A 10996-nucleotide genomic window follows, 5' to 3' on the forward strand; every position below is an offset into this window, starting at 1 on the left:
TGAATCTGGCTTTGAGAGCTACGTAGTGTTCTAGTGTGATAATGTATGCAAAGTTCATTTGACCTATTTTCCATTGTTGGATCTATTGGTGGTTGATAACATTACAATATATATCACATGTGAAAAATCAGCTCACGTGAATTCTTAACAAGGCATTAGATATAAGTCTCGTTTGCTCAAACAGGAAAACTAAAGCTGGGTTCCTGTTTTTTGGGGGGCACAGCAGCCCTATTGGGCATTTGTAATCTGTGCGCTGATTGTGCTGAGTTACGTGGTAGCACCAGGGGTTTCGGGAGACCTACTGGGCTGCTGCCCGCGTCAGCCCTGTCCCTGAGATGCCAGCCGCTCGCACGGTTAGCGTCCCACACACGCATCAAAGCAGCGCCCTCACTGTCTTTTCTTTTCCTCTGGTTCTCTTGTAGCCTGATGAAGTCCTCCGATATCGATCAGGATTTATTCACAGACAGCTATTGCAAGGTGTGCAGCGCACAGCTTATATCTGAATCTCAGCGTGTGGCCCATTACGAGGTAAGCACCGCTTCTCACATGGGGCTTTCAAGGCAGGGGCCAGCAGTGCGTGCTGGACACGGGACTGGAGGAACCTCCCTTCTAGGCTTGGGGCAGTATTTAAGAACCACAGGGTTGAGCCTGTACCATCTGACGTCAGGCCAAGAAAGCGGGTGGGGAGGGGATGAGGGGACATCCTTCAAGGCTCTGGCTGCGTCCCAGGGTCTTCCGCTTTTGAGAATTTGTGCCTCATCCCCTGGACACTCAGTCCCCTGGACACTCAGTGGGATTTCTCTGCTTTTGTATCTGTCACTGCTCATCCTCCCAGGGCCTCTCAGGGACACAGTGCAGGATGCACTGGGGCCAGCTCCCCTTTCTGTCTGTGACCTGAAGATGAGCTCAGAGGCCTTTGTGAGCCACCATGTCCGGAAAGTTGGCACCCAGAGCTGCAACAGCATCGGAGTCCCTGTCACCCCCTCAAATTCCTTCTGCCTAACGGCCAGTGGCCTGCGTTTGTCAGAATACAGATTCCCCGCTGTGGAGGTGTAACAAGGTTTTAAAGTCCAGATACTCTTGAAGGACATAATTCAGCGGCTTTGGCTTTTTAGGAGAGAGGAGCACAAACCTCCTTTTTGATCCTGTCTTGGGAACGGAGGGTGAGAGACGAGAGCTTTGCCTGTGCTGGGAATGTGGTGGTGCGGGAGGGTGTAAGGGAATGGGGGATCCCCCTGCTCTGCCTGCTGCCAGGGCATATTCTGTTTTCAAGAGAACATACGCCAGTGGGAACATGAGTTTCAAGTGTAATAACTTGTAAGTTATTTTAGATTGGAGGCTTAGCCAGCAATTTTCCTTTTGTCTAAAAAGTCTGACAAATGTCAGTTGTCACTGTCACTCACCACACTCCTCTGAGCCTTGGAGTCCTTGGTGCACAGTGGATGTGATAATGACAGTACAGGCCCAGAAGGACAGCAGACTGACCCTGCATGCTCCTCAGTGACCTCTGTGGGCAGTGGACGTGATGTTGGCAGCACAGGCCCAGAAGGACAGCAGACTGACCCTGCCTACTCCTCAGTGACCTCTGTGCTCAGTGGATGTGATGATGGCAGCACAGGCCTAGGAGGACAGTGGACTGACCCCATGTGCTCCTCAGTGACCTCTGTGTTCATTGGACATGATGATGGCAGCACAGGCCCAGGAGGACAGCAGACTGACCCTGCGTGCTCCTTCCTCAGTGACCTCTGTGCTCAGTGGATGTGATGATGGCAGCACAGGCCCAGGAGGACAGTGGACTGACCCTGCTCTTCGGGGTTCCTTGCTGACCAGATGAGCTCTGTGGAAATGGTATTTGTGAAAATGCACTGGGAGCTGTGAATGCGCTGAACACGCCGAGCTGTGCTGTTAGTTATTACCTCCCTTGTGGCAGTGTTTTGATGAAACTTGCTCATCAGAGAAAACTTTTAAAATTAGCACTAAAAACATCTCATTTTTAGTCCTGAGACAACCCAGTGTTAGAATAAGTAAATATGAATAGAAAGGAATTATCTAAAAGGGAAATTGAGAACATTCTGATTTCTGTGGATATTGCTTTATAAACACATACGGTCTTATTAATGTGATTTTCCCAGTTAAGGGAATGGGGGGAATTTGTCCCTGCTTTGAAATCCCCTGGCCTTCGAGTCAGCTCTTACTACCTCTTTATTAGACTTCTCGGTTCCACATGTAATCCAGAGCACAGAGACGGAGTTTTATCCATGTGCTTGTCCCCAGTTCCTGGAACAGGGCCTGCATGTCACAGGTGCTGGCTCAGCATTTGTGGAGTGGAGGGATGCATTACAGAAATACACGGCGATGCTGTCCAGCACTGCTTTGATGTAACCTGAGCTAGAACAGTAATGTCAGGACACGGACAACAATCACACAAAAAAATGTTTAAGAGAAAAAAGATATTAGTTGCTCAATTAAGGGTTTAGTTATTTGATCTCCAGTTACCCTGTTAATATAGCGCCCTTGCTGCCTCCCCACCTCATTGTCTGGAGAATGTGTTAGTATTTATCAAATGTTGCATGAATGAGAGAGAGGAAATAAAGCAATTACGATATAGCTGCAATGAGCGGTGTCACACACCATCAAAACAGCATTAAAGTGCGTTACTGTTCACTGCGGACGGGACTCTGAAGGATGTCTCCCTCCTGGTAAGAAAGACCCAGGCCTTTTTGCTGCAAAGCTGCTGAGGGTGTGAGAGGGACAGAGTCAGGACTGAGGGTACTTGGTGTCCAGCTCTGGCCTTCCAGCTCTGTTTAGGAGACTTCCAGTGCCACTTCTTCATCTCTAAAAAGATAGCTTGCATCAGATGACCTCTAAGGCCAACTGAAAAGTGATTCTGGGCTGGGTGCGGTGGCTCACATCTGTAATCCCAGCAGTCTGGGAGACAGAGGCAGGAAGATCCCTTGAGCTCAGGAGTTTGAGACCAGCCTGAGTAAGAGTGTGAACCCGTCTGTACTAAAATTAGAAAAATTAGCCAGGTGGTAGTCTGAGTACTTGTATTCATAGACAATTGAGAGGCTGAGGCAGGAGAATTGCTTGAACCTAGGAGTTTGAGGTTACTGTGAGCTAGACTGACCCCATGGCACTCTAGGCTGGGCAGCAGAGTGAGACTGTGTCTGATAAAAAAAGAAAAAAAAGAAAGAAGGAAGGAAAGGAAACTGATCTTCTGATTCCATCCACCTACCCATTCCCTCCCCAGACGGTGTTCTATGAGATCTCATTCAATCTACTGAAAATATGGTTGCTCTGACTCTCAGTGCCATCTTAATTGATTTATTGTTTTAGTATGATTTCACTTGTCTGTTCAACCCTGTAATATTCTCAGCTTCCCTGTTGGCCAAATCAGTCAGTATCTACTGTGTATTTTCTGTTTGTCCAACAACATTAGTGTTAGTTATTGCAGGGGAATCTGAATTTACAAGAAAAAAGGTTTCTGTCTCCTGAGAATCTCACAAACCCCATGGACAGAAAGATCCACAGGTAGTTCAGTGTGGCCCCAATCAGTGTGCCATATCGAGTGTGCCCTGTAGAATCCCACTGCCTGCTCCTGGGAGCTGCTGGTGTCCAGTCAGTGTGTCATACCGAGTGTGCCCTGTAGAATCCTGCCACCTGCTCCCGGGAACTGCTGGTGCCATTTGATCAAATGTTAGTCCTTGTGTCCATTTGGCTTCAGACATGTGCCACATGGTGTTGTTAACTATTAGATCTTTGCATATTCCAAATTCAAAAGATAAGTCATCACTCAGCTGTTCTGGTGAAGCAGGACTTGCTGGGGAAGGTCACAACTTGTCTAGGCCTCATAAGCAAGTTCAGCATAGGGAGCCTGGAATGAGCAAAGCGCTGGTGTCTCCACGGAGGATCATAGAGGCTCCTTGGCTGCACAGGGCACTTTGTGTTAGGGAGGGAGCAGCAGCACAGGTAGTGGGGAGGAGGTCGGGGTAAAGGAATGGGGGATTTGGACTCCTGGGAGGCTTCTAAGCACTTGGGGACATAGCATTCTAATTGAGCATTTCTAGATGGGACTCAGTTGGTGGTAGTCAGAGCACAGTGTTAAAGAAAAGACCAGCTTTTGGTAGGACTTTCGCTATGAGACTGGTGTGTCAGCCTTCTGAAGCAGGATGGAAAAACAAAACAGATGGGTTAATGCCTAATAGCTGAATGCCCCATTTAAAAGACTGAGCCTTTATACAAGAGGCAGAAAAACCTAATTCATGTCTAATCAACCGAATCTTTCCATGCTGTACTTAAAACATCTCTTTTTGCTTATGACATCTTGAGGTGAAAATAAGCCGGAAACATCAGGGCATTTTTATTTTTCTTTCTTGGTAAGCATTAACAACACACTAATGTTTCGGTGGAAGGTGTAACTTGACGTCATTTCTTTTCACTGGATGAATAGTCTGAATCAATAGAACAAATGGACACAGACACAGAAGGGAAGGGAAGGAGCTGTCAGAGGACAAGGCCCCCATGTTACAGAGGTAGAAACGGTTTCCCAGGAGGCCGTCAGAGTAGTTTGCTGCAGTTTCAAGGGGCCAAAGAATACTTTCCTTTAAAGGGAAAGACTTGCTTGTACAAGCGAATGAATGGCTCTTTGGCACGTGGGGAGAAGTTGTACAGGGAAGATCATGGGGAAGAGAGATGATGTATATATACACACATGAACTTAAGAGAGAGAGAGAAAGAGCCTCCTTAACATCATCAATGAGCTCTCGGAAACTAAAACCTTAAGAGAATAACATAAAACAAAACAAATTGTTTCCTCATTACTGTTATAATGAAATGACCATGAATGACATGAAGTCATCTGAGGACCCACAGTGTACACTGTTTTACTTAAAGTCTTAGTTTCCATGTGGAGAGAGGGGAACACTGTTAGTGGGGCTGCAAACCAGTACAGTCTCTTTGGAAAGAAGTAGGGAGAATCCTGAAAGAACTCAAAATAGATCTCCCATTTCATCCTGCAATCCCACTACTTGACCTCTACCAAGAAGAACAAAAAATCATTTTATCAGGGACTGCAGTTGAATTTACAATCACCAAGATAAGGAGTCAACCCAAGTGCCCACCAACCCATGAATGGGTTAATAAACTGTGGTGTGTGTATATATATGTATATATGCCGTGGAATACTATTCAGCAATAAAAAGGTGGAGACTTTACATCTTTTGTATTAACCTGGATGGAGTTGAAATACACCCTTCTTAGTAAAGCATCACAAGAATGGAGGAGGAAGAATCCAGAGTACTCAATTCTAATATGAAGCCAGTAGATGAACTGATATACCCACACAAGAGAAAATGCGATTCAATTCAAGTTGGGGGAAGGGGAGAGCTCTCGAGGGAGGAGGAGAGGGGAGGAGGGAGGGGGCTGGTGTGCTCTCCCTAATGGGCACAATGTTTTATATACATATATATATATAAAATATGTGTGTGTATATATATCATATAGTGTATATATAAAACATTATGCATATATGTGTGTGTATATATATAAAAATAAAACATTGTACATATATGTGCGTGTGTGTGTATATATATATATATATATGGTCTCAGTTTCTCAGTTTCCAAGAAGCCAAAAATAATGTTAACTGAGGACTCCTTCTCCCCCACCCCCACCTCTAATAAAGCAAAAGAAGAAGTTTGTGCAGCTCTAGGAGGAGAGTGAGAAGAGCTCTTGCTGGGCAGGTCACAAAAAGCCTGCTGTCCAAATGCCAGTCCCTGTGGCTTGCCCTTTCCTGTGAACCCTAGTAAGCCTCGCATTGCTGTACCCCATGTCCACTTAGGTGCCACTTGCAAAATCAGCGGTTAGGGGTCCTGGTGCCCCACAAAGACTTTAGGCTTTGCAAGGAGGAGCCATGTGTTGAGCTCTTGCACTGATTCCCATTGCACCTGCACAGCTGTGCTCACTGGCACACCTGGAGGGCAGGCTGTGGAGTGGGCTGGCTGGAGGAGGGAAGTCAGGGGAAGTTCTGATGAAGCCTCGGTGTCTGCCCCCCACCCTAGAGGCAACAATGTAGGTGGGAAATCAGTCTGTACTCAAGAGCCAGCCTTCAGGGTATAGGTGATGGTTTTGTGGTCAGTGGCGAAGACAGTTCTCCAGATGAGTGGGTGATGCTTCGAATATCTCTGAACCTTGATGTAGCATTGCTCGTCAGCCCAGCAGGGGCAGCCAGCACCCTGGCCTACAGAGACATGCTGAAGCAGATGTTATTCCGTCTCCGACATTCTGATTCCTTCTAACAGAACCATGACCCCATCTAGCTTCTATTTAATCCCAGGGAATGGCCACAGGAACACTTTCTGTCTTCTGTGAGCCTGGTCAGAGACGGGGTGTAAGTGTCCTGTGGATAGTGACAGAAAGTAAAGATCCATGTCTCTAAAATGTCCTGATGGAAGTTTCCCAGCTTTCTAGTGCTACTGATGCCTTTACTGCCTTCTCATGCTGAATTCTCACCTTGGCTTTCCTTCTTCCGATGCCTGGCGAGTGCACAGGCTGAGCGTGAGAGCTGCAGGCTCCCTGTCTGTCTGTCTGTCTGTGTGCTGTAGCCCATCGTCCCACCAGGCACTGTGCTAACTGGACCCAAGTGCCGCCAGGGCGTGTCAGGTCCACACCTGCCCCAAGTATTGCAGGTGAGGTGTTCCTGGAGATGCAGGTGCCAACTGGGCACAGACAATGAGGTGTCTCCTTAGTGGGCTTCCTGGGGTGATGCCTGTACATCGAGAATCACTGTTTCAGTCTCTTCGAATCTCTTGATGTCCTGACCTGCTTAATTTCTCCCAGATGCTATTCATGAGATCCTTGAGGCCTCCCCCGAGGCTGGCGCAGTCTTGCTATCCTTCCTGTTGTCAGGAGACTTCCACCTGCTGATCTTTCACCTCTTTTTTGACCATTTCATTGAAGACTCTTGCGCTTCTGTAAAATTTGTAATTATTGTTATATTTTTCTTTTATTTTATTTCAGCAAATGCAGCATGGTCTTCTTACTTTTATCAGTTGTTATTAGTCAAAGATAGTTCACTGAGATACAGAATGAATCGCTAATGTGGAGCTGTCATGAAGTTGACAACAGCAGCTGAAGGATGTGCTGAACCCGGGATGAGTTGTGCATTGGTGGAGGTGTGGGGGATGGCGTGTGTGACTCCCGCTGGGTTAGAGTAATGCTGCAGCTTGAGCTCTCATCTGCAGAGAGCAGAGGACATTGCTCAGGGGACATTAGGAGTGTCAGGGTCCTGCCTCGGAGGCAGGGTCCATTAATACCTGTGGCTCAGGCAGTGACTGACTGAAGAAACATAAAGTTAGAAACAATGACAGATAAAGAGACGAGACACACAGAATACAAGTTTCCAAGGTGGGAGCACAGGGGACCACTGCCCGTTTGTGGGGTTCTGCCGGTGGCCTCAAGTGTCATTTCCACTCTGCTTTTATGGAAGGCTATTTGCTCATTAGCCCAGAGGGTGAGCTGAGGAAGGGAACAAAGGCACCAGCAGTTTTTCTGAGTGAGTGTGTCAGCTCCTATTGTTTCTATAATCATTAACCTTAAGGGCCTGAGCAGCCTTGAGAAATCTGGAACCTGAGCCTTGTGGGGGCAGCCTCTGGTCTGAGGTCACACACACAGATTCCTAGGGAGATGTTAATCTCTGCTAGTTCACTGCAGAGTAAAATGCCACTGGCATCAATCGCCTTTGAAGAATTGGTGGGAGAGAGGAATTTTCCTCTCATCACCACCACAGAGGGTCTTCCTCTGTGATAAGGGAGATAATCCCTCCTACCTATATTTCAGGGCTCGAGCTGTTCCCTTGATCTCTGCCCCAGCCAAATACAAATCTGCACAATGAGTATTTGCTTTGCCTGTTAACTAGGCAGGAGGCGGCCTAGTTGATGTTTTTTGCTAGGTCTTGCACACAGCTTCCTCTGAGGCCACTGTTTTCTTCAGAGTGCTTACAGACCCAGTAGGGGTGTTAGCAAGCTTCTAGGAAAACTTGCTCAGATAAGAAATTTAGCAGCAACTGATTTAAAGGTAAACTAGATGACTTTCCTTTGTTCTACCTCGCTTAGCTTACTTTTTTATTTTCCCCCTTTTCTGGGGGTGTTTTCCCCTGCTAGGAATGGGGTCTTTGTTCCCCATTCTACCTGCATCAGGTCAGGTCATATCCCACTGGCTGGAACTCAGTTACTCAGACCCACCTGCAGGGGAAGGTAGAAAGTGTAATTTAAATGTGTGGGAAAGGAAATGGGTTTATCAAGCACATAGCATCACCACTACCACAGTCCAGCCTGCCGGCCACCGTCCATGTCATTCTTCCCCTAATGTAAAGAACACACACACGTCCTCTCCCCACGAATGACCTCAGATCTTTCCTTCTCACTGTGACCAGCTCACACTGCTGGGTCTCTGGGCGTGGTTTGCTTCTGGAGATCTCTGTCAAGTGTGAATGTGACTCCTCTTGGTTCAGCGACTGATGAGCCAAAGAGAAGTGTCAGCTGCTCCTCTCCTGTGCCTTCTGAGCAGTAGTGACAGCAGTGACATTTCCCACTTGGGAAAGAAGAGAACACAGACAAAGAACCTCCGCTGGTCTGCACGGTCACCATCCTGTAGGGCCGGGATTGTGAATTTCTCTTTCCAGGTTAGCAGGGGAAGTTCCTCAAAAGAATCTGATCTTATTCTCTGGGAAGGACGTTCCTGTCCATTTTCCTCAGTGACCCCTGGCTCTGACCCCCAGAGGGCCCCCCAGATTGTTAATCTGGCCACATCTGCACTGGATCCCAGGTCCAACACCTTCTGGGGGCACTGGCTGCCTCCTTCCTCCTGAGATTGATTCAGAGCTTACAGAATATTCAGAATTCTCCTATTAACGTTGTAACTTCTTTAGCAAGATGGGTTCTCTTAATAATGTAGAAGACTTGTGATTTATTTTTTAGAAAGTTCCATGTGTCCGCAGCCGTCCTAGACACAGTCTCGAGGATGTTTGTGCTGCTTCCTCACCTCTATGACTTTCTCTATTTTACAATTTAATGGAGGATACCTTGAGGTTACCTTTAAAAAAAGCAGGTGGAAAGGTCACACTCTTAATGCAATTTTTTGCCAAATGCCTGAGTTGCAGTGGTTGAGAAATCTGACTGGATCCTCAGTACTCTGTGTCTTTTAAAATGTTGTCTCTCACTGTTTTTTTTGTCTAAAGGCACTTGGCAAATGGCTTTTCCAACTCTCTAGTCTAAAACTTCTGGATTATTCCTATTTCATTTTATTTCTATCTGCTAAGGGTCTAGTTACATTCTCATTACTTTTTTTTGTAAGAAAAACTTGACCAAATACCAATAACAGATAATTGGTAACAAATAACAGCCAAATGTTTTTCATCCTCTTCCAGTTTTCCCGGAGCAGAACCGTCTGGTTCTCCTAGAACTAAAAGCTCGGCAGGCAGTCCTGTGCTCTGGTTTTGCAGGCAGAGTTTTGCCTGTATCTTGACACCGTGTGACGTGGATTTGCACGGTGGGCGCCCCCCTCATTTACCATCCATTTGTTTTTTTTTTTTTTTGAGACAGAGCCTCAAGCTGTCCCCCTGGGTGAGTGCTGTGGCATTGCAGCTCACAGCAACCTCCAACTCCTGGGATCAAGCGAGTCTCCTGCCTCCGCCTCCCAAGTAGCTGGGACCACAGGCGCCCGCCACAACGCCTGGCTATTTTTTGGTTGCAGCCATCATTGTTGTTTGGCAGGTCCGGGCTGGGGATTCGAACCCGCCACCTTAGGTGTACGTGGCTGGCACCTTAGCCGGTTGAGCTATAGGCGCCGAGCCTTACCATCCATTTGTTAAGCTGATGTCATGTAGCTGGTTTTTTTGTTATGGAATAAGCCCAAGCTCTGTATTAGACAAGGCAGGCTAGTTGTGATCATAAACGTTCCCAGCATCTTATTTCTTGCTCACATTATAGTTCATTGTAGGTCAGTGGAAAGGGGATTTTGTGCCACGAAATTAGGTAGGAGTCAAACTGACAGAGGAGACCCCACCCCTTTGCTCCCAACATTTCTCTGAGTGTCAAGCACCAGCTAGCATCTGAGGGACGGATGGGGAGTGTGGGTGACTGTACCGGGCGTTTTAGGGGCAGGCTCGGAAGTGGCGACCTCACATCCACCCACAATCCACTGACCAGAACTCAGTGGCACGCTTTCTTCTTACTGTAAGGGAGCGGCTGGGAAACGTGGATTGCTGGGGGCCCAGGAGGAAATGGAACTGGTTTGGTGGACACACAGCAGGTGCACTGTGTGTGGCCCTGGAGGCGACACGGTGGTCAGGCCCCGCGTAAAGACACTGGGAGAGAAGAAGAAAGAGAAAGAGAGGAAAGGCTGCAGTTCCCAAAGTAACCTTGGTGAGCAAATGAACAAAACAACTCTGGACACTGAGCATCTGGGAGCTGCCGTGAGGGTGAAGCTCGTTTCATTACAATGCCATGGAGTTAATTGAAGCAAACCATGGGCTCTTTGTCTAAAAGACAGAGGAATAATATGCTGTTGAATTAGGATTTTCTCTCCATTTCCCCTGGCTCAACTGATCGATGACAAGAGATTTCCCTGTGGGAACTTAGAGCCTGTGCCAGTGGCCTCTCTCATCTGTAGGATTCCTCCCCATGCCCACTTTGCAGGGCCAGCCACCTTCCAGGTCTTGAGCTCTGCACTGTCTTGAGCAGCCCTGTCCCCCGGTGTCTCAGTGGGTCCTTTCTAGGACACACTGTTGGAGAGAATTTTCTCTTCATGCTTCCTCACAGAAAGCAGTTCCTCTTGTGAGGTGCTGGATTGTCACAGATATGACGCGGCTCCTCTTCCGAGGGGCTGGATTGTCACAGGCGTGACGCGGCTCCTCTTCCGAGGGGCTGGATTATCACAGGCGTGACGCGGCTCCTCTTCCGAGGGGCTGGATTGTCACAGATGTGACGCGGCTCCTCTT

At 47.6% G+C, this 10996-nt stretch overlaps 1 protein-coding gene across 1 annotated transcript in view; it reads left to right on the plus strand.

Annotated features, from left to right (window-relative positions):
- The window catches only part of ZMAT4 (zinc finger matrin-type 4), a 350346-nt gene that overhangs the window by 137542 nt on the left and 201808 nt on the right, over positions 1-10996 (plus strand). The window contains exon 2 of the mRNA XM_003801079.2: positions 423-528. Within this exon, the coding sequence (XP_003801127.1) occupies positions 427-528 (102 nt within the window). The 5' untranslated portion in view covers positions 423-426. The remainder of the gene's footprint in view (positions 1-422; positions 529-10996) is intronic.

Source organism: Otolemur garnettii, unplaced genomic scaffold (assembly GCF_000181295.1).
Source record: "Otolemur garnettii isolate 467f Iridium unplaced genomic scaffold, OtoGar3 scaffold00197, whole genome shotgun sequence".
Taxonomy (NCBI): Eukaryota; Metazoa; Chordata; class Mammalia; order Primates; family Galagidae; genus Otolemur; species Otolemur garnettii.